Consider the following 21,846-nt stretch of genomic DNA (forward strand, 5'->3'; position numbering starts at 1 on the left):
CGAGCACGACCCGTCATCCAAAACGAGACAAATATAATATAGTTACCCTTAAACTATGGCTCTCACAAAAATAAGTCTGATTTACAAAATATTTTAATAGAGTTCCCTTTTATCATGTCGTTTTCTAAAATATTTCATCAATTTACACAACCTTTTTCTAAAATGTTTAATAATATTTTTTTATTTTTTTTAACTTTGTTAAACATTTTAAATAATATTTGTCAATGTTAATTATCAATTAGCAATGTTATTCAAATAATCAAATATTAATTACTATTTTTTCATAACTTGGTTTTTTATAATTGGAGTAGGTAATATATTATTTCATAATTAATATCTAACCTCATTGCAAATTGTGATGTAATTTTTCTATTATTTGAGTTTCCACTATTGTGTGATGCAACTTCAAAGTTCATGCTCAATGTCTCATCTCTATATGTTCACTTGTATTTTGTTATAATTACTACCATGTTGTTAATTAATATTATTATATAATTAATGTTACAGAATTGCAAATTTAATTCAGTTTATTGTTAATGATTTCAACTTCGTAGACATTATCTAACACTTAATACAAGTAATAGAAGTAGTAACCAAATGTAATAAACACATTTTAAAAAATGTTTAGTGTAACAATTAACAGGTAACACAAAAAAATAAACAAAGTAAACTTCAAACAATGTCTTATATTGAAGCATATTATGTAGATTTAAGTGAGTGTAACAAATAAAATATCACAAATAATCAGTTGTGACACATGGTAACATGGCTAGGGGGGGGTTAGTCAACATGACTAAGGACATGATCTTCATGTGTATTACTCAGTTCATGTCTTGATGTAAACGTTATGTACATGATCATCCATGAATCAGGAGTTCATGTCCCAAGAGTAAACGGCGGGAAGTGTTTTTTGCCCGATTTTGAGAATCATGTACATGATTCACACACGGGGCTCTCTCTGGCGCACCCTCTCTCGTTCCCGCAGCTCTGTCGTCTCCCTAAACCCTGAGCTCTCTGCTCCCTCTCTCGTCTCCACCGTCCTTCACCGGTCTCCCTCTTTACAACCTCTCCCTCTCGACCTCTGTTGTAGAGTACGGGAAACCGAGAGGCTCTACGATGGAGGTCAAACATCTGTTGCAGAGCTTCTCGTCCTCCCTATCTTCTCCCTCTCGGCGTTCCGTTGGAGCGCCGCCTCTATCGGCGTTGCCCACTAGCTTGTCGCCGTCACCGTCACCGTTGCCCGCTGGCTCGCCGCTAAGGAAGACGACGATGGTTTAATTTTTCCTAAGTTAGGAAAAATTAAACTATCGTCATAAAAATCATTAATTTATAAATTTTATTTAAAAAAATAATTATTTATATATTTTTAATATATTTATTTTATAATTACTATATTAAAATAGTGATTTAATAGTCATAATTAAAATAATGTTAAAATAAATATTTGATAAATTATTTTGGCATAATTATCCGATTGCTATAGTTAATTAAACCAATAGTTTTAAATTTTGTAATAATATATTATTAATTAATAATACATAAAATATATTATGTACAAATATATAGTGTGTTAAAGTTATGATTAGATCAATTTTTTCTCTTAAATTATTTATTTATAGGTTAAAGTATATCATATGTTATTAATAAATTAATAACTCAACGTAATACTTTCGTTTTTGTTATTTATAATGTTATTTATTTATTATTTGTAATTAATCATGTGCATTTTTCATTGGCTCATGTAATTACCATATTAATGCACAATAAAATATCTAATTCAATTAATACATACATTAATATATTTAATTATACATTAAATAACTTATTCGTATAGTAATAATGGTTGTCTTACCTAATTTGGGGTTTAAGGATTATGTTGTGATTAAGTGTATTGTAAGGGTTTAGGGATTCTCTTGTTTTTTATGTTTTTCTCATGTTGGGACACTAACATTGAAAATTGTATTCTAGTGCACATGAAATCGTCAATAGTAACACCAAGTGCGAAGATGATCTTCATGTACATGATTGACTTGATCTTCATGTTGGACATGAACTTGATCTTAAAAAATCCATTTGGGGCACTAACCCCCCCTAATTAGCTATGAAATATCAAACATTAAAGAACCATCACAAATAATTACAAAAAAATTACAACATCGTAAAAAATGTCATACTTGATTGATGGAGTCGAGTCTCATATTTATACGCAAATGATAGGTGATTATACAAAAAAATTACAACATCGTAAAAAATGTCAAACTTGATTGATGGAGTCGAGTCTCATATTTATACGCAAATGATAGGTGATTAAGGTAAAACCTGTTAGTGGAACTAGAATTAATATGTTTCATTTTTCTCCTTCGATTTTCCTTCTCCAGACAAATATTGTTGAAAACCCGCATAATAAGCAACATGATAAGTTAGGCCAGGTTTCCATTATTTCCCTTGAATTCCACATGTGAGATCCACTTAAATTATGTATTTTTTAAAATATATTTTAAAGTAATAATAAAATTTATTTTTATAATAATTATAGGTTAATTTAAATGATATAAATTAAAATAATAAATATATAAAAAATCAGTAATTAATTAAAATTTTTTAAAGAACTTGATTGAGTGCAATATGGCCCCCAATCTCTCTAGTTTTACTCTCTAACCAATAAAGGGACCTTTTAGTCATTTTGGTTCATAGAAAGGCAAACACCTAGAAGTTAAAACCCTAATTCCGGGGCTTTATAAGCTCTCCTTCCGTCTTCTTAAACCCTAAACCCGCCCTCGAACCTATAAAGCCCTCTCTTCAACAGCTGCTTTCTCCTTCAAAACCCTACACTCTCTTATCTACGAGAATCGTTTGCAGAGATGAGGCCTCCTCGAGGTGATGTATTTGTCTACGGTTATTAGGATGAAAAGCGATTCATTGTTGTTTATTATTTATACTAGTTCCTATGCTTCTATTTGATTGTTGTTTCTGCTGATGGATCTTAGGTCGCGGTGGAGGGGGGTTTCGAGGGAGGAGTGATGGAGGTGGTGGGAGAGGCCGAGGAAGAGGGGGTGGAAGAGATGGTGGTGGGAGAGGACGAGGAAGAGGGGGTGGAAGAGACGGTGGTGGTCGAGGCGGCGGCAGGGGCCGGGGTGGAGGCCGCGGTGGTGGAATGAGAGGGGGGAGCAAGGTTGTGGTGGAGCCCCATCGCCATGAGGGTGTCTTCGTTGCCAAGGGCAAGGAAGATGCATTGGTCACGAAGAATCTGGCTACGGGAGAGTCCGTTTATGGCGAGAAGAGGATTGCTGTTCAGGTGGGTTAAATATGTTGTTATTTTTTTTGTTATGTGATGTGTTTATGTTTTCTGCTGGAGGAAGAAGTGTTTTCGGAACTGCTGCTTGTTGTCCGAGTGAAAATTATTTTTCTTTGTTTTAACGGAAGACTTATTATGTGATCTTGAAAAGTCTAAAATGTGGGATTCTCATCACGTTTAACTTGAGAAAAGAGATGCTTTTTTAGAATTTGTCCTTTGACACTAACTGTCTTTGCTTGTAATTGAGCTGTAGAACGAGGATGGTACCAAGGTGGAGTACAGAGTCTGGAATCCCTTCCGCTCAAAGTTGGCTGCAGCAATTCTTGGTGGTGTTGACAATATATGGATTGTGAGCATTTCCGCCCTCTCAATAGAACAATAATTATAAGAGTTCTGTTCTGTTATTCATTTTGTATCAGAAGCTTGTTTTTTTAATTCGTACTATGTGATTTACTGCAGGCTCCAGGATCCAAGGTTCTTTACCTTGGAGCTGCTTCTGGTACAACCGTTTCACATGTATCTGATCTTGTAGGACCCACTGGGATGGTCTATGCGGTTGAGTTCTCCCATAGGAGTGGTAGGGACTTGGTTAACATGGCTAAGAAAAGAACAAATGTGATTCCCATCATAGAGGATGCTAGACATCCTGCCAAGTATAGAATGCTTGTGGGCATGGTTGATGTCATCTTTTCCGATGTAGCGCAGCCTGATCAGGTATGTGGGGCATATTTGTGGCTTGTTCAAGTTTTCAGCATCCTGTCTATGGAGGATAGTGGACATGGTCCTCCATATGTGAGCTTTGGATAATGTTGGAGATATTAACCAGTTTAACTATTCTTTTTTTAGCAATAAAATTAGTAGTATTGATCTATGAATCTGCAGTTCGCATTTTAGCTCTTTTAAAACTGTTTTTTCACTGCTTGTCTGATTCATGGATGTTAATGTGAATGTTATTCAATAAATGTTTTTTTTTAATTTTCATTTATTGTACTACTTTCTTCTTGCATTTTTAGCTGTTTTTACATATATGCTTATCAATTCTGTGCACAATAAGCCGATGCTCTGGATGTAAATCCTATGAAGGAAGCATGGTAGTGTGCACATAGATCAATGGCTAATGGGGTCTAGATGTCTGCTCTCCTTGACTCCTTTGGGACTTGATATGGTGGGCCTGGATCTGACCCACATCTTTTATCTGTCTACTAGAATTATCTGCTTGTCTTACATTGTGGCTTCTTTATCAAAACAAGCTTATAAAGAGTTTACTTGGATTCCTCTTCAAGATTTCTTTTGTGCACAATAAGCCGATGCTCTGGATGTAAATCCTATGAAGGAAGCATGGTAGTGTGCACATAGATCAATGGCTAATGGGGTCTAGATGTCTGCTCTCCTTGACTCCTTTGGGACTTGATAAGGTGGGCCTGGATCTGACCCACATCTTTTGTCTGTCTACTAGAATTATCTGCTTGTCTTACATTTTGTCTTCTTTACCAAAACAAGCTTTTGAGGGGTTTACTTGGATTCCTCTTCAAGACTTCATTCGTGCACAATAAGCCGATGCCCTGGATGTTAATTGTATGAAGGAAGCATGGTAGTGTGCACATAGATCAATGGCTAATGGGGTCTATGTCTGCTTGCTTTGACTCCTTCTGGACTTGATATGGTTGGCCTGGTTTTGACCCACATCTTTTGTTTGTCTATTAGAATTATTTTTAGTCTTACTTTTTGTTTTTTTTTTAATCAAAGCAAGCATATGAAGAATTTACTCGGATTCCCCTTCAGGACTTCTTGGATGATGCAACTCTGAGTTTCTGATGCAAGCAAGATTTGCTTTCGCTATTTTACCCTTTCATCTATTTTTGTAGTGAAATTAGAAATCTTTTTTGTTTGTGAGTAGTTGTAACTTGAGAATGTTTCAAATCTAAATCTACATAATAAATGTGGAGGTCAAGTTGGAATTTTTATTTAATCTAACATTAAGCGTGTGATGAGATCTACTCGGATTCCCCTTCAGGACTATCTGGATGATGTAGGTCGAGTTTCTGATGCTAATATCTATTCTTCCTTTATTTTTCCCTTTTTTTTTTGTCTTCAAATATTTGTGCATAAAATTACTTTGTTTCCACTGTGTCTGGACTTTGTTTATACCCAGTTTGGTTAGCTCTGTTACCATCTTTTTTAAAAAAAAATTGTTAGCTTTTTTTCTCATATTTCTTTTGATCTGTTTACTTTTGTCTAAATGGTTGGTTTTTACTTTTACTTTTTGTTTTGTTTTCATGATAATTTTTTACATTTCCAGTTTCTGTTGGATTACCTATCTGAAGTCATGCCTCTTTTATATTTATGTCTCTGTTATTCTAAATCACGATCCTCTGATGCTGTGACATTTCCAGGCAAGAATCTTAGCTCTGAATGCCTCGTATTTCTTGAAAAATGGAGGCCATTTTGTGATATCTATCAAGGTAAAATTTTTTATTTTGCTCTGCCACTCTTAATCCTATGTTAATTATATTTATATTCATGTATGTTTTGCCCTAGATTCTCTGCAATCCCTTAACTAGTAATAATACATTTTCTGCTTCTTTAGGCAAACTGCATAGATTCAACTGTTCCCTCTGAGGCTGTTTTTGCGCAAGAAGTGAAGAAGCTACAAGCAGACCAATTCAAGCCTCAAGAACAGGTGACACTCGAGCCTTTCGAGAGGGATCATGCTTGTGTTGTTGGTGCCTACAGGGTTCCCAAGAAGAACAAACTTGCAAGCTAAACTAGTTGTTGATGCCTGACTTAAAGTAGTTAAATTCATGTCCCGGATACTATTATGCCAGAGTAAAGTTTTGGCCCTTTACTGCTACTTGGGCTTCTCTTGCTTCTTCTCCTCTGAGCAGAAATTGTTGGATTTTTATGATATGAACGAATTTTTATCACTTTTAGGATGGTAACTACATAAAAAATTCACAATTTTCGTCGATTTGTACGAGAGATTAGATTAATTATATGATTAAAGCATTCCAAATGAATATTGTTCGTAACATATTCTAAGCCGCCGCCGCCGCCGCCGCCGCCGCCACCACCGCCTCCGAGATCCGACGAAAAAAGTCCGTCTCGAGAAAACACGCGGACATGCTAAGGTTATTGCTAGGACATTAGCTTCCTTCTACGATAAAAAGAAACTTAAAGAAGAGATTACTCTCGGGAACCCACAAAGAAGAGACTAATCTGGCTATGGAGCTGCAGATGTTGCAATTGCAAACGTAACTCATCGTTAAGAAATTTCCTGTTGTTGTCCGTCAAGAAACTTTTATGAAATGAAGATCTGCGCGGGAGAAGAAGAGAGGAAAAACCGAATCTTTCCCTCACGCTGCTCTTGCCGGTTGGAAAAATCTATCTGTCTGAAGCTTTCGCTCTTTACTCTCTCCGTTACACCTGTCTGTGCCTAAACCCTACTTGCTCGAAGAAGAATCCTGATTTCTCTGCTGTTATTTGTGCCACTCCCACCTCTCACCTGCTCTTCGTCTTGCCGTAGTGCCTCATTCCGTCATTCTTCTCTGGTCTCATTGATCGCCTCCTCTGTTAGATTATCACTGTGGTCAGTAACGATCCAGGTTGCATTCTATATTCCCTCATCGCCGGCTGTTCCTTTTCATCCTCTTTTCTTTATTATTATTATTTTTTTTTACGAAACATACGTCTTTGATAATAGAGAAATTTGATGTTAAAATATTAAGAAGTGCAATTACCTGGAAGTTTACTTTCGTTGCACTGTACACTAGATCTTTAAGATCGATAATAATTAATTTATTCTCTTTTTTTTTGAGAGAAATGATAATAGCTCTTCTCTGAATTTATGCAAAATGTATCGACTGTATCTTAGCAACTTTCTGATTCTTTCTCGATCAATTGGTTGGGCAGTTCTCCTATTTTTCTGAATCTGCTTTAACTTGTGAGTAATGAAAAACAAATAAAACTATCCAACTTGTTTGACTGTGTCATGCTGGGGTTTTGAGAAACTGAGTCTTATTCTTGGGGTTCTCTGCTGAATTGGTCACTGTATTTTTTAGTGTTGCTTTCTCTGGGACAACAGAAAGAGGTCCTATGATAACAATGTAATTGCATGACATTATAACTTGATTGACAGTGAGATACTCGGGTTTTCAGGTTTTGATGTGTTGTCTTTATCTAGGTTTGCCAATTTTATTATGTTTTCACAGTAGTGTGTTTAATGCCACTGTTAAATTGATTTCATAGATAATACAAGGACGAGAAACAGAAATTATGTTAATCTCTGATTTATTTGAAGCCTTACTAGTTATATGACTACTGTTGAGGCCTTAGTTCTTCTGTTTCTTTGTGTTTTGACACTTGTTTGCTTTGTTAATAACTTGGTGTCCGCATAGCCAATGTTGAACCTATTGGGTCTGAGGCTGGGCAGTTTATACACTATATACTGCCATTACATTCTATAAGAAATCTGCTCTTCTCCAGCGTCACCTATCTTAACAATATGAAGTTTAGTCTGTGTCCTGTCATTAGCTTCAATATGGTTATGCAGTGTACGTATTTCATATTCAGTCAAGAATTCCTTCTATTTCTTTGTGAAGTAAGAATGTATTGATTCTTTGAAATATGGATAGTACTTAATGTTGCTTAGTATTTTTTCAGGAACAGTTTTCGTTAATGTTCTATACAATCTTTTTTTGGAGGCGATGTCTTTGAGAGGAGAGAAGACTTCTTCAAGTGTTGCAGAAATGAAGTCTTCGTGTTGTGCATGGTGTCTCTTTTTCTTCCAAAGCCGATTCTCCTCAGTTGGGCTCATAGTTTCCAGTGGCTTCTTACTCTTAGTCAAATGATATCAAAGCCAACAACAATTTATTCACTGTTCAATATGGTGCCTATATGTTTCATGAGATACAGTCTCTTTCAGTACCAAATGGTCAATGCTTTAAGCTGTTTTTTAGCTATGAATCTGTAACAACATGAGAAGAACCATTTTCTTCTTCTCCCAAGCAAATAAAATGATCACTTTCCCTCTAAGTAGTGCTTTTTCTGCTCATACATCTCTAGGATACCTTGCTAGTGATTGTTCTTCATCAATGGTAAACAGATATATCTTGCTCATCCATGGTGCAAAGACCACTCTCAGTTTAAAAGAAATCCACACTCAACTTTTTCGGTTCAACTTTGCACAGAACAGCCATGTCATTACTCAGCTTATCTCTGCTTGTTCCCCTTTTAAAGCCATTGATTATGCCATCATGATCTTCCGGAATTTTTGTAATCCAAATCCATTTCTTTTCAATGCATTGATTCGGGCACTATCTGATAACTGCTGCTTTGGTACTGCAATTTCTCATTTTACATTCATGATGCAATTAAATGTTCGCCCTGACCATCTTACCTTCCCCTTTGTATTGAAGTCAGCTACATCTTTGAAGGATGTGAGGCTTGGCAGGGCCCTACATAGTGATGCTATCAAAATGTGCTTTGAGCTTGATTCTTTTGTTCGGATTTCCTTGCTTGATATGTATGTGAAACTCAATCACTTAGATCATGCCCTTCAGTTTTTTTATGAAACACCCGAAAGAAACAAAATTCAAAGCATATTACTGTGGAATGTCATGATCAATGGTTGTTGTAGGGCCAGTGATTTAAAAGCCGCTGTGGAGCTGTTTGAGAGAATGCCGGCAAGGAATATTGCCTCTTGGAATAGTTTGATTAATGGTTATGTGAAAATAGGAGATATGAAAGGTGCAAGGGGTTTCTTTGATCAAATGCCAGAGAAGAATGTTGTGTCTTGGACCACAATGGTTGCTGGATATTCACAGAATGGTGATTATAGATGGGCCTTGGCTACTTTCAATCATATGTTGGAAGAAGGTGTCAAACCTAATGATTACACTATCGTCTCTGTGTTGTCAGCTTGTGCAAGAATTGGAGCTTTAGATGCAGGCACTCGGGCTCATGATTATATTCTACAAAATGGTTTTAAGATCAATAGACCAATTGGAACAGCTCTGATTGATATGTATGCAAAATGTGGTAAAATTATTTTTGCTAAACAGGTTTTTGATTCGATGAAAGAGAAGGACATCCTTACTTGGAGTGTCATGATATTGGGTTGGGCAGTTCACGGTTATTGTGATGAAGCTTTCAGATGCTTTGAAGGGATGAACTGTGCAGGTATGCATGTTATTGAAATTAATTTCCAGTTTATTAAGACTCAAGTTGCACTTTTGCAATTGAAGGTTCATGTGCATTTGATATAAAGGATCAGATCTTACTCTGAGCAATTTTTGAGCCAAGATTTCTGTTGATTAATGGTTGTCATGTGCATACTGATATAATTTGAACTGAGGCGACTAATGTTCATTGTTGCAGATGAACGACCATGGACAGGCTATTTATGAAAAAAGGGTTAATTACACTTACCCGTGACAATGACAGCTTTCTAGTCAGTCTATAAGCAAAATATTGCGCTCACCCCTGTAAAACTTATGATATTATATAGCCCTGGAAATATTAATAATCCCCTTTGTCTCTTCAATTTTTGAAATTTCATCACATACCCCATTGCCTGCTTTTTATGTTGAAAAAATATATAAATACCTTTTAATTGAAAGGTCACTATATCTTTTGTTGGGCTCCTGGATCAACTAGTTTAATGTGAGATTACATTGAGTGTATTGAAATAACCAAATTGTCCAATATAAAACAGTGGTGCCCATTTTTACTTTCGGGCGTGCACATTGATGTGGGACATAGCTAATAAGCTCCAAATTTTAGAACGCAATCCTATGGGACCACAATCTTTAGGTTGGTCCCACATAACAAGTGTTCCTTCCCACATTGAAAGGGGACCATAGGTCCTTATGATGTAAACGACAAATTGTCTTTATGATCTAAAAGTCAAACTAACATTCTAGTCAGCATATTTTTGTCTTTTCCTAATAGAAGAGGAGGATAAATGGAGTGAATGTAATGGAATTTCAAAAACTAAGAGGTGGAGCATAATTTCACAATTTTCTAGGGGGGTTGAAAATGATTGACCTTTAAAAATTTTGCTGCTATAAAACCTGTTGCCTTTTCCATTTAAAAAGAAAAGAAAACCATGTCTCACATGGTTAGAATTCACTAGTGAACAAAATTTATGTGTCCTACTTTATGCTTAATCAGATCTTCATTGCCATTTTTATTTTTTTGAGAAAGGATCTCGATTATCATGGTGTGATCAATGCTAACCTGTACTCCAGATTTTCTGTGTTAGTCTAGACTTTTATGCAGGCCGTAATCAGTTAATTTTATATATGCAGGTGTTACTCCTGATGGTGTTGTTTTCCTGGGCATCCTAACTGCATGTGCACACTCAGGATTGGTGGATAGAGGACTCTGGTTCTTCAGTAGTATGAGGCAAGACTACTTGATTGAGCCAAGTGTAAAACATTATGCGTGTATTGTTGATTTGTTTGGTCGAGCAGGTAGGCTTGAAGAAGCACTTAAATTCATTGGGAACATGCCAATTGAACCTGATTATGTGGTGTGGGGTGCATTGTTTTGTGCTTGTAGTGCCCATAAAAACATTCAAATGGCTGAATTGGCTTCTCAACAGCTATTGAGACTTGAACCTAACCATCCTGGGAGCTACATTTTCTTGTCAAACATTTATGCCCAGACTGGTAGATGGAAAGATGTAGAGAAGGTGAGGGTTACAATGAGAGACAAGCAAATAGAGAAATCCCCAGGATGGAGTTTTATTGAGGTTGGGTCCCATGTTCATCAGTTTGTTGCAGGTGACACTTCTCACCCATGTACAGAAGCAGTGCACAACAAGTTAGAGGAACTAACAATAAATGCAAGAGCTCAAGGGTATATGCCTGATACAGGGTGGGTCCTACATAATATTGAGGAGGAGGACAAGGGGGATGCAATAGGGAGTCACAGTGAGAAGTTAGCACTTGCTTTTGGGCTGATAACCATTCCAAGTGGAGAGGACATTAGGATTGTGAAGAACCTTAGAGTTTGTGGGGATTGTCATTCTTTGATGAAATATGCAAGCAAGTTGAGTCAAAGAGAGATCATTCTCAGAGATATTAAGCGTTTTCATCATTTCAAGAATGGTGTTTGCTCATGCAAGGATTATTGGTGATTCTATTTGGTTGTTTGTACTATATTTATTTATCTTGTTCTCATAATTGTCAGCCAATAATATCCCCCTTGGTGCCATTGGCAATTTTTCCATGAAATTGGATATTCTGATTCCCTTGTAATTGGATATATGTTTTGAGATCAGCCAATTTTTTTGCTGGTTCTTTTACTAAGCAAAGGGTGACCCTCCAATCTCCCAGTGCAAGGTGTTCCCCTACCTAAGATATGTTTCTTTTGCCCTTGGGGCTTTCAAATAAAATTTCACTTTCTCAAAAAAGAAAATACAAGTCAAAGTATTGTTTGCCTAAAAGTAAAGTTTTTGTTTTTACATGTGCTACGGAGGATTTCTCAGGTCAAGTATCTCAAATGTTGCACAAATGCATTGGACTGACATATACATAGTCTATACATGTCGGAATATTATAGAATTTCTAAATTAAATTGCAACTATTAAATTGTTTAAATTGCAAATATTGAGTTGTTTTGGACCACCATACTCATTAATGCAGGGTTTCCTTGAAAGCCAAGACAGAGAACTCCTTCAAATAGTTGTCATAAAAAAATAATCCAAATCTTTTTAACATGGACATCTCTTTCTCTTTCCTAAACATGCCACTTGGACACGTCTATTCATAAACTGCTTCACATCAGTCTAAAATCTTTTAAATTCTGGTGTTATGTAAGAGATATCTAATTGATGTTGAGCCTTCAGTTATGGTACCTCAAGCTAGCATAGGGGAAAGGCCATATCTTGCGTTCCCATTTCTTTGTTATTTTTGTATACCTTTCAGCTAGGAGTGGGGGAATAAATCTTCCTTACTTGTCACAACTGTTTTTCCATTTTGAGGATGTTGTAGGTTCTCATGTTACTTCTTGATTGTTCAACTCTTATCCTGATGGTCTGTGGCATTTAGAAAATGGGGAGGTAGATGTTCTGGAAGAACATATCTGCATTAGGTTGGAGTTTATTTACACTTGAGGTTTCTGTAGACAGAGATGGGATAGGCTTTGAACAACTGGGAAGGAAATCTCTGGGCCCTACTCATTTCATTTACTATCTATGATGTTAGTTTAGTTTTTGTCATGCAAATTTTTGTTCTCTTCGTAGCTACCATTTGGTTATGTGCGTTGCTTGTGAGAATCTATCTCGATGCATTAATACTTATATATTTTTTTCCTTTTTTTATTGCATGACTTTTATTGGTTATTCAATGCCAAATTCCATTTCTTATTAATTCTTCTTGTTGCTTATAATCATCTTATAGGGAGGCATTGGAGTATGGCAAGAATGGTCTTCGGCGTGGAGGGCCAGATGGATGTGGAGAAGCCAAAAATCATAAATGGAGGTGCTGAAAATGAAAAATGAAGGTTGACATTTGTTGTTTTGATGGATTTTGATGTGATGCGTCCTGTTAATAGCTTTTCTGTTTAGTGACCTTCTCAGTGAGAAGATGATAGCTGTTGATTGTTTGAGGAATTGATTGGTGCTTAAAAGAACAGCATCCAAGTCTGCGGAAGAAAATGCAGAAGCCATGGAAGAAAAGGTGACTTTTGCTTGAACAGTGCTGGGTTCTGGCCTCCAATTTGCTTCTTTTTCTTTTCTTCTACTTGTTTATACCTATTTGCCTTTCAGAAGCCTAGCTCCAGAGAAAGACATCCACAATGGCTTCTTTCTCTGTTTCCAATTTGATGTTAAATTACAATGAAAAATTATAGATTGAGAAGGAAGCAGGATAATCTGTTAGCAAGGAAAAAGTGATTTCATGTGGGTGGAACGATAGTAGTTGGTGGAGAGTACTATCGTTAACTCTTCCCCAGAAGTACTTAGAAAACTTGAAACAAGAGAAGAGAATTTGAAGTCAAAGCAATTGAGATGAGCTGTGAGTTTTTATTAAGATAGAACCTCCATTAAATCATAGACGAGTCAAGATGCACTTGGTGAGGGATGAGAGTGTGTAATCAACATAGGAAAAAAAAAGTCAAGTTTCTAAAACATTTTACTTCTGAAATATTAACTTCTATTTTTTAGTAATAAAATATTTTTCGATGCATCTTCAATTTGTTCTAATTCTACTATTTAAAAAAAAAAGTTGTTCTAATTCTATTTTAAGAATTTTAGTTTAGTTTTGTTTTGTTATTTGTTTCAGGATAATGTTACTGAAGGCTATCCTCCACCAACATATCAACTTATTTTCTTGATATTTTTGGCCTGAGTTTTTGTTACGCAGCTTGTAACACATGATTAAGTTTGAGTATGTGACATTACCTTATCCCCCAATCTGGATCTATCAGATATTACCCTTTATGTAATGGCCAACACATCTACAACTGATACGAGTATCAACTTCCGAAAGGGAGAAAACAATTCAGTGCTGCATGCTTGCTCATGTTATACAGTGTTGAAGTGCAGCCATTGTATTTCTTTTCTTCACTTTTATTCACTCTTTTTTGCTTTTGTTTTTACCAAGCTTAACCTTAATTCTTTTCTCTAAAAACTGTTGCATGTTGGGTTTGTAAAATATTTGATAGATTTTATGGTGATGATTCTTCTGAAGCTGCATTAACGTTGTTGATTGATCAATAAACTGCTCTTACCATATTCTTGATTTAATTGCTAAATTATCATTGCAAGAGCATATTTTCCCTGCATTTCCTTGTGAAAGGTGATTCTAATGTCTGTACCAGGGCAGTGAAATTAGAAGTTAAGGCTCTGTGACGAGACTGCTTCTTTGTTATTCTTTACTCACCTCGTATCAGTTGGATGACACCCTGCAATCTGCTAATTATTTAGCTGACACTATTGTTCGGAAGGATGTGGTAAGGAATGAGCTTTTTATATTTTATTTGAGTTTGGATTTACTATCTCCTTCATCATTTGTGATAGCTGAATGAGATCTATTCACATTGCAAATTCTAATTTTTTTAATTTATCTTCACCTTACCTTAGAGTTGGTTTTTTTGCTTCCTTTTAATAAAATCATTCATCATTGAAAAAAAATGGTTAGCTATTCAAACGAAAAAACAAGTGAGCTTCTAGCATTGTAGTTAGAGAAAACCTGGTTCTCAGCATCCGGCATTGATTCTTTGTGGTGGAAATAACACAAAGGTAATATTTGGGTAACGATTCATCATTTGAAACATAAATTAGTTGTTTGAAGTATTTAAAGGTGAGTACCAAACGTTTCCTCAAGCAAAGTAGGTGGCTCTACTTGTGGTTGTAGATGATTTTGAAGGATGTTGGATTGTATAGAACTCATTGTAATTTCAGTCGTTGCATATAAATCTAATGGTTAAATTTAGAACATGGGTGTAACTAGTTCAATGTTATGAATGTTAACAATATTTCAGTTTATAAATTTCCATTAGGGTTATTACTTATTTGCCTCTAAATTGTAAAGTATTGGAACTATTGATGAGACATGGAGTAAAATGCTTTTGGAAGAAAAAAACATTCATTTCATACAATACAATGACTGCTGAGGAAATGTACCTTCAGAGGTTTATAAGCATTCGTGTCATATTCCAGGCCTTCTCCATGGTCACATAAATAAGAAATAGTGAGTGGGGATGATATGCATTTTCAGTCAAGAGGCATTAGCTTTGTCATTCGCTCCCTTCAATTCTCTCTCTGTCTGGGCCGTTTATTTTACTCAGAGAATGCACAAACAGCTTTTAGTTTTTTGTTTCTGGATTGTGGGTGCAGGCAGGCGTGCATCCATGGGAAGAACCTTCGTGGTGGAGATTGCCCAGAAGTCAAATAAGCGTGGCTTAGTGGTCCTACCTCTTTCATCTTCCACTCGTCTTCCACTCAAAAACTCTCTTAAATAGAGATGAAGACCAGTCACCTCTAAACACTAATCCCACAAACAGCAATGGCTCTCAAGCAGAGATCTACATTTGCTGGGTTGACTCCTGCCCTCTTCTTATTTCTCTTTTTTCTCCCTGGTAACTGATGCCCTCTCTTTTTTGTAGTGACTTTCTCTCTGACCAATTGTTAAGGAACCATTTTACTGACCCACCTGAGATTTTCTCAAGTTGGTGAAGTCTTTTCAGTGTTTCTGATTAACTCGGTTGATGTTTTTTTAAGGTGAGGGACAGCTGCAGCTTAATTTCTACTCAGAGAGCTGCCCCAGAGCTGAGGAGATTATCAAGGAAGAGGTTGGGAAGCTCTATGAGAAGCACGGCAACACTGCAGTTTCCTGGGTCCGGAACCTCTTCCATGATTGCATGGTTCAGGTCCTCTCTCTCTCTCTCTCTCTCTCTCTCTCTCTCTGCGTGTCTTTCGCCTTCTTTCTACAGTGACAAAGCTGGAAGCTGTGGCTGCAGTCATGCGATGCTTCGATCCTGCTGGAGGATAAAGCCAACATTGTGAGCGAAAGGAGATCAGAACGCAACTTTGGGATGAGAAATTTCAGGTACATCAACACCATTAAGAATGCTCTGGAGAGTGAGTGCCCCATGACAGTTTCTTGTGCTGATATAGTCGCTCTTTCCTCAAGAGATGGCGTCGTCCTGGTAAGCTTGAGTTGATTCCTCCGTAAGCCTTAGCAGAACCCTGTCACAACCATACGAATCTTCCCCCATTTTGCTCTATCATTTGCTGGTTCTGTTACTAAATGCCTTTTTTTCCTTTTCCAGCTCGGAGGACCTAATGTTAGCATGAAAACGGGGAGAAGAGATGGTAGGGAAAGCTACGCTACACATGTGGCCGACTTCCTTCCCCGGCATAATGATTCCATCTCTCTGGTGCTTTCCCGGTTCCAATCGATCGGTATCGACGCCGAAGGAACTGTAGCTTTGCTTGGTACACTTTCTCTCTCCGCTTCCATCATGTCTATAACCGGAGTTAATGAGCTCCTTATGCTTGCAGGCGCTCACTCCGTAGGGAGAGTTCACTGCGTCAACCTTGTTGATAGACTCTATCCAACAGTTGATCCCACCTTGGACCCTGACTACGCCGAGTACCTCAAACGTCGGTGTCCCTCCCCGGAGCCGGACCCGAAGGCAGTACAGTATGCACGTAACGACGGTGACACCCCCATGGTACTCGACAATATGTACTACAAGCACCTCCTCAGCCACAAGGGCCTCTTGTTGGTGGACCAGCAGTTGACCTCAGACGCCACCACCACTCCGTTCGTCGAAAAGATGGCCGACGATAACGGCTACTTCCATGACCGGTTTGCTACTGCCCTGCTCACGTTATCAGAAAATAATCCACTCACCGGCGACCAGGGCGACATAAGAAAGGATTGCCGGTTTGTCAATGTAAATTAGGATAATCATTAATGGGTTGCTTGTATCATCTGTTGTAGAACATAAAATGTTGAGAAATAAGGCTTTTTTCTGTTATGTACCAAAGTGCAACTTCCTTAATAAAATAAGAAGACAAAGAGTAAGGATATGGTAGTTCAGTTTTAATGGTGGACTGCACATTCTGTGGCTGAATTAATCTGGCCGGTAAATTTATATTTTGAAATGGTTTCATTTTAAAAAGGCTGCCAAGCTTTTAGCTTATAGATTGCTTCAAACATGTAGATAATGTTAACAAAGAGATTCGTAGAGAAGATCATCCAGCCTTCTACAAACCATTCCAAGCATATACAAGAGTTCTTATGGGCACTATCTAAAAGTTCACCTTTCTCCCCAAACATTTTTTATGCATTAACTAGGTTAACGGGGTGGCAACGAGCTGAGCCAAGCTCGAACTTGTATATGTTTGCGCTTGGTTTGGTTACTCAAACACAACCTGAAGCCTAAAATTGGAGTCCAGCTTGTGCCCAAAATTTTTAGCCGAGTATAAGCTCTAGCTTGAGTTGGGTATAAGCTCCAACCGATACTTAAAACTAAAATAATAATAAAATAAATAAAATAAATAAAGAGAATATTGTGATGAACTTAGTACCATTGATTTGCAAGTTATCATAGAAGAGTCTAAGATTTTGCAATGGAGCATACTAATATAAAATATTCAGTAAAAGAAACACCTAAAAGAAATACCTCTATCAATAATGTTAATTTTATTGGCAAATAACAAAATTAAATGTTGAGGGGCCCAAAAGGGTTTAAACGATAGATTATCTTTGAGGTTCGAAGTAAATAAGAGCAACTATCAACCAACTAAAAAGGGAATTGACAAGAGTAGTTAGAGTAAGGGTATTTTTGTAAAAATCTATGCTAACGAGCCGGGAAATACCAATGAAATTGAAACTGAAATAACAAGGTAAAAGTCTAGAAGCTAAAATAAGTTTTCTTGAAAAGGATGAAACATAAAAAAAACTTTCAAGGTCTAAAACAAAACCAGAATTAAGGACAAGTCTATATGGGCTAACTGATGCTAACAACCTCCACATGTGAACCCATCCACTTTTTGTTGATTTTTTTTGGTTTAAGAAGCCCTGTAAAGCCTCCACATGTGAACCCATCCACTTTTCGTTGATTTTTTTTGGTTTAAGAAGCATTGCAAAGTGTTGGCAAATTGGATTATAGTTCCATAATCAATCCACCAAGTATTATAAGAAATATCAACCATATCAGATTTAAAACACACTAAAGAGATGAAATTACCTTTCCTTTCAAGCCAATGTTTGAATTTGGGACAAGTTTTCTTTATATGTTTATTATTCTTACAAAAAAAGTATTTGACGTCGCCCTTATTAACTTGTTTTACCCTTTATCTTAAATTGTTTATGGCCATGAATTGTCAAATGTACACTTTCAATCCTCTCTTGATCAACTTCCCTTTATCTTGTACACACATAGTCAAAAATTAATTAATCGACCATTTTTCCTATGTATGTTATAAGAGATCTTGAACGGTCCGTATTCAGACTAGAGCAAATAAAGGATGAAATGAACCAAAGATAACCTGGACATCTCAATCTCCAACGATTTTAGTCTAATGGCGCTGTCCCACATCTACATGATGTTCACGCACACCTTTGGTGTCATTAAATTATATGGAACATATTTTTATCATCTTTATCATCAGGGTGCTCGCTAATGCATTATGAGAAGTATCAAACTGATCCAGAATAGTTTTAAGATATTTTTTTTGCTTTAACACAATCAGGGATGGATCCACATATATTCTTCCCAATGTGAAACTTGATAAACATCAATTAAATTATATGGAACATATTTTTATCATTAGGGTGCTCGCTAATGCATTATGAGAAGTATCAAACTGATCCAGAATAGTTTTAAGATATTTTTTTTGCTTTAACACAATCAAGGATGGATCCACATATATTCTTCCCAATGTGAAACTTGATACATCAAACTCAAAATGTGAGACTTGATAAACATCAAACTTCTTTCTCAATGCGGGCCGGCCTTGGAAGTACATCCCATGGAAGTGTAAAATCAAGGTCAATGAGGATTTTTTTCTTCCAATCAACATAATTATAATAGTATCCATGTGGATGGGATAAAAATTTATCTCTAAGCCTCACCCCTTTCAGATTTTTTTTTCTTCATTAAAATTATTTTAATTTAATCAAAATTAACCCAATTTAATTAAATTACATGTACCATTCTGTCATTCGCTCACCCTTTATTATTTCTTCTTAGAAAATATTAATTTTCTTTTTCTTTTTAGAAAATACAAAGAATAAAAAAATAATAAAATTTTGCATGTTTCACACGGTTAATATATAATAAGTTTAACCGGATAATCATCTCAAAATATTCAAATGTACAGTTCTTGCTTTTCAGAACCCCAGGAGCAGCAGAAATAGAACGATGGTCTTCTGTCCATCATGGATGAGAAGCCAATAATTTTCACTTCTATTTTTCGAGAATTACAAGGAGAGAAATAGACGGGGTTCGAAATGTTCCGTTTTTAATTTCACATCTTTTAACCAAAGATTTCGACAAAAAACCGTATAAAAGAACACACATTATCTCTAATCCTACTCCCGTCGGATCTCTCCCCACTTCCTGATAATCTCAGGCTCCGTCGTCGTCTCGGGCCGCGTCAGCAGCTCCGGCAGGATGATCTCTTCTTTCTGCGATCCCCTAAATCTATTATACCTCTTCAAGCTGATATCCAGCGCCATCGCCATCTCCTCCCCAGCCATCGTCTGCAGGATGGAGCTCCGTCCCGCCAGGAACTGCGGCCGGTTGCGCCGCGAGGAGGTGGTGTATCCGAAGAACTCCATGGGTCCGCTCCGGGAGGCGATTTGGCAGAAGGGGTAGTACCTGGGGATCCAGAACACGTCCCCTTCCTGCACCTTGGCGTTCATGGCCGACGTCCCGTTGGGGAAGACGACCTGAATCGAACCGGAACCTCTCAGCACCACGCCGTACTCCGTCGCCGTTGGGTTCAAATGCGGTGCCATCATCGACCCCTGGACGATTCGATTCTATTCTTTTAAAAACGAATTCATAAGCTAGCTCAGATTGGGCAAAGGAAGAAGACGAGGAGAATTTGTTAATACCGCAGTGAGATTGACGAGGTAGACGCCGATACCGGAGCTCCGGAGAGGGGAGTAGTCGTGCTCGGAGACGGCCACGCTCCATCCGTAGTTGTTTCTGAAATCGGGACCTCTTTCGTAGAGATTGTAGGAGTCGGGTGCCTTGACGGCGGAAATCCTCTTCTTCTTGTTCTCTATTCCTATGAAGGCGTTCAGCAGCTTCCTCCATGACCACATGGTGGTCTGCTCCTCGTCTCTCACCGAGTCTTCGTCATCGTTCTCGTCCCTAGCTATTTCAGCTCGCATTTCCTCGTGGTTCAGCTTCATCAGATCCGCCCATCTACGAGCCTGGTCTGGGTTCCTCATGTAGATGAAGGGCCCGCCCTTGGGTCTCTCCAAAATGGCGGTCAGCTCCTCCTCGGAGACCTGAAACAGTACAGTCCAATTTGTTTGTATCTTGTACGCAGCGAAAGAAAAAAATTTCCAGGAATTTAATGGTGCTTACATTGAATGCAGTCGCTAGGTTTCTGATATCGAATCCAGCAAGAACTGAGTGTAGATTGGTCCCTCCTCCGATAAAAAATGACTGTAATTCACGTTAAATAGCAGAAACTAAGAATTCAACCATTACTGGAAATAACGAATTAGATATCTTCAGATATATGGGAGAAAATGGGGTAAAAATTAACTTACCTGAAAAATACCACCTCCTAAGCTCTCAGTTCTGTCGATACTGCAAATTATCTGAAGCCTCTGTCCGCGACCCGTATTCACGATGTAGAAAGCAGAGCCCGGCGGAATCCGGTACACATCTCCGATCTTCAGCTGCTTCTCCACCAAGTCGTCTTTGTAAATCCACCCAATCCTCATCTCCCCTGCAAATTAACCACCAGCAGCACCATCGTCAAAAGCCACATATTTAACAATCAGAACACTATACCACCAGTTCCATGGATGAACTGCAACTCTGCTGCTGATATTCCTATTCCAGAGAGGCAAAAGAGAAAAAAAAAAAAAAAGGAGCCAATCAACTAATAAGTACCTCTGCGAACGAACAAGATCAAACTGGAATCAATGTACTGGGGGATGAAAAGAGTACTGGGTTCCATGTTAATGAAGCCAATATGCATGGGAGTGGCAGTCCGTCCCCTTCTGAATCCCCTGAAAACCTTAAATTCCCCTCCTTCACTCTTCAACACCTGCTTCGGCTTCTCCAGCATGAACAGCCCTCCTTTCCCACCTTGGTGCTCCTCCTCTACCTCCTCCTCCTCCCCTCGCCCTCTTACCGCCAAACATACAGAGATGCAGCAGACGAGTAGTAGAAGGAGCAGCGCATTGCGTCCCAGGATCGCCATTATCGTTCTCGGTTACTCGCCGGCGTGAGTGAGGGGAGGGTGGTGGGTGGAGGGGTTATGTAGAGGGGAAGCGGCAGCAGAGCGGTGACACGTGTGATGCATGCGGATGGTCCGGGGTGAGTATGGGTTGAAGAGGTGGCCAACGTTCGGGACTTCAAATCCAGGGCCTTAAGCACACGTGTGGCCGGAGTGTTCCGAGGTCCGTTTAAGATCCGCTAAGACTGTTTGTGAGTTATATGGCCGCTTAACCGAATAGTGAAACCGATATAGAAAGTATAATTCCCTTGTACACATCCAAATAGAGGTAGAGGTGAATGGTATGAAACAAGTTCAAATTTGTTAATATATATTTAATAGTTTTTTATTAATTACAAAAAATCCACTTATACGAATAAATCGGTCTTATTCACTCTCTCTATTTTTGTCTGGTTTTCTCAAATTTTTAACCCGAATCGGTCCAATTTTTTGTTCAAACAAAACACTCTCATATTTTCCTCATTTTTCTTTCATTTTTTATGAAAAATTTACCTTTATTTTTCTCCTCTATTATTATTTTTAAAAACGGAGAATAATTGAGAAAGGATTTATTTATTGAATCAATAGAGAGATTTTGTTGTGGTACCATGAACAAGGGTCGTGT

The 21,846-nt window shown here is 37.7% G+C and overlaps 4 protein-coding genes and 5 non-coding genes across 10 annotated transcripts; 8 read left to right on the plus strand and 1 right to left on the minus strand.

The window, feature by feature from the left end:
• Positions 1-2,762: 2,762 nt before the first annotated feature.
• On the plus strand, positions 2,763-6,160 carry LOC137965993 (rRNA 2'-O-methyltransferase fibrillarin 1-like). Its single transcript, XM_068812422.1, has 6 exons — positions 2,763-2,877; positions 2,988-3,295; positions 3,549-3,644; positions 3,755-4,009; positions 5,689-5,757; positions 5,883-6,160. Exons 1-6 carry the CDS (start codon positions 2,862-2,864, stop codon positions 6,057-6,059), a joined length of 921 nt encoding a protein of 306 aa, XP_068668523.1. The 5' UTR covers positions 2,763-2,861; the 3' UTR covers positions 6,060-6,160.
• LOC137966766 (small nucleolar RNA snoR100) lies at positions 4,371-4,485 on the plus strand. Its single transcript, XR_011116258.1, has one exon. It is a non-coding gene; the product is annotated as a small nucleolar RNA snoR100 (small nucleolar RNA).
• On the plus strand, positions 4,621-4,735 carry LOC137966767 (small nucleolar RNA snoR100). Its single transcript, XR_011116259.1, has one exon. It is a non-coding gene; the product is annotated as a small nucleolar RNA snoR100 (small nucleolar RNA).
• Positions 4,871-4,983, plus strand: LOC137966768 (small nucleolar RNA snoR100). The gene has a single exon (XR_011116260.1). It is a non-coding gene; the product is annotated as a small nucleolar RNA snoR100 (small nucleolar RNA).
• LOC137966762 (small nucleolar RNA snoR60) lies at positions 5,043-5,114 on the plus strand. Its single transcript, XR_011116254.1, has one exon. It is a non-coding gene; the product is annotated as a small nucleolar RNA snoR60 (small nucleolar RNA).
• On the plus strand, positions 5,274-5,345 carry LOC137966763 (small nucleolar RNA snoR60). Its single transcript, XR_011116255.1, has one exon. It is a non-coding gene; the product is annotated as a small nucleolar RNA snoR60 (small nucleolar RNA).
• Positions 6,161-6,556: 396 nt separating the features above from the next.
• LOC137965832 (pentatricopeptide repeat-containing protein At1g04840) lies at positions 6,557-11,435 on the plus strand. Of its 2 annotated transcripts, none has more exons than XM_068812194.1 (3): positions 6,557-6,897; positions 7,955-9,472; positions 10,603-11,435. In XM_068812194.1, the coding sequence occupies exons 2-3, from the start codon at positions 8,269-8,271 to the stop codon at positions 11,433-11,435; spliced, it is 2,037 nt and encodes a 678-aa protein (XP_068668295.1). In that variant the 5' UTR covers positions 6,557-6,897; positions 7,955-8,268. The 2 variants fall into 2 exon arrangements, with proteins under 2 accessions (XP_068668295.1, XP_068668296.1); XM_068812195.1 differs by having other exon boundaries at positions 6,557-6,881.
• A 3,554-nt stretch (positions 11,436-14,989) lies between these two features.
• On the plus strand, positions 14,990-16,768 carry LOC137965833 (peroxidase 21-like). Its single transcript, XM_068812196.1, has 3 exons — positions 14,990-15,670; positions 15,761-15,949; positions 16,073-16,768. Exons 1-3 carry the CDS (start codon positions 15,662-15,664, stop codon positions 16,709-16,711), a joined length of 837 nt encoding a protein of 278 aa, XP_068668297.1. The 5' UTR covers positions 14,990-15,661; the 3' UTR covers positions 16,712-16,768.
• Positions 16,769-19,281: 2,513 nt separating this feature from the next.
• Positions 19,282-21,206, minus strand: LOC137966337 (vicilin-like seed storage protein At2g28490). The gene is made up of 5 exons (XM_068812918.1): positions 20,894-21,206; positions 20,545-20,726; positions 20,357-20,437; positions 19,876-20,277; positions 19,282-19,785 (listed from the first exon to the last, which is right to left on the minus strand). The coding sequence occupies exons 1-5, from the start codon at positions 21,204-21,206 to the stop codon at positions 19,348-19,350; spliced, it is 1,416 nt and encodes a 471-aa protein (XP_068669019.1). The 3' UTR covers positions 19,282-19,347.
• Between the last annotated feature and the right edge of the window lie 640 nt (positions 21,207-21,846).

Source organism: Aristolochia californica, unplaced genomic scaffold, assembly GCF_029961685.1.
Source record: "Aristolochia californica isolate CCGP_79_NKW_82.1479 unplaced genomic scaffold, dmAriCali1.0.hap1 SCAF_5, whole genome shotgun sequence".
NCBI lineage: Eukaryota > Viridiplantae > Streptophyta > Magnoliopsida > Piperales > Aristolochiaceae > Aristolochia > Aristolochia californica.

What these genes read in the sequence shown, in the direction of transcription:
- LOC137965993 (XM_068812422.1), top strand. An exon ending in AGAAGAGGATTGCTGTTCAG is followed by an intron (nt 3,296 to 3,548) that starts GTGGGTTAAATA and finishes ATTGAGCTGTAG; the next exon opens with AACGAGGATGGTACCAAGGT. An exon ending in GTGTTGACAATATATGGATT is followed by an intron (nt 3,645 to 3,754) that starts GTGAGCATTTCC and finishes GATTTACTGCAG; the next exon opens with GCTCCAGGATCCAAGGTTCT.
- LOC137965832 (XM_068812194.1), top strand. Translation starts at nt 8,269, where the DNA reads ATGAGAAGAACCATTTTCTTCTTCTCCCAAGCAAATAAAATGATCACT. An exon ending in TGAAGGGATGAACTGTGCAG is followed by an intron (nt 9,473 to 10,602) that starts GTATGCATGTTA and finishes TTATATATGCAG; the next exon opens with GTGTTACTCCTGATGGTGTT.
- LOC137965833 (XM_068812196.1), top strand. An exon ending in CAAGAGATGGCGTCGTCCTG is followed by an intron (nt 15,950 to 16,072) that starts GTAAGCTTGAGT and finishes TTCCTTTTCCAG; the next exon opens with CTCGGAGGACCTAATGTTAG.
- LOC137966337 (XM_068812918.1), bottom strand. Translation starts at nt 21,206, where the DNA reads ATGGCGATCCTGGGACGCAATGCGCTGCTCCTTCTACTACTCGTCTGC. An exon ending in GATCTTGTTCGTTCGCAGAG is followed by an intron (nt 20,727 to 20,893) that starts GTACTTATTAGT and finishes GTTAATTTGCAG; the next exon opens with GGGAGATGAGGATTGGGTGG. An exon ending in TAGGAGGTGGTATTTTTCAG is followed by an intron (nt 20,438 to 20,544) that starts GTAAGTTAATTT and finishes CGTGAATTACAG; the next exon opens with TCATTTTTTATCGGAGGAGG.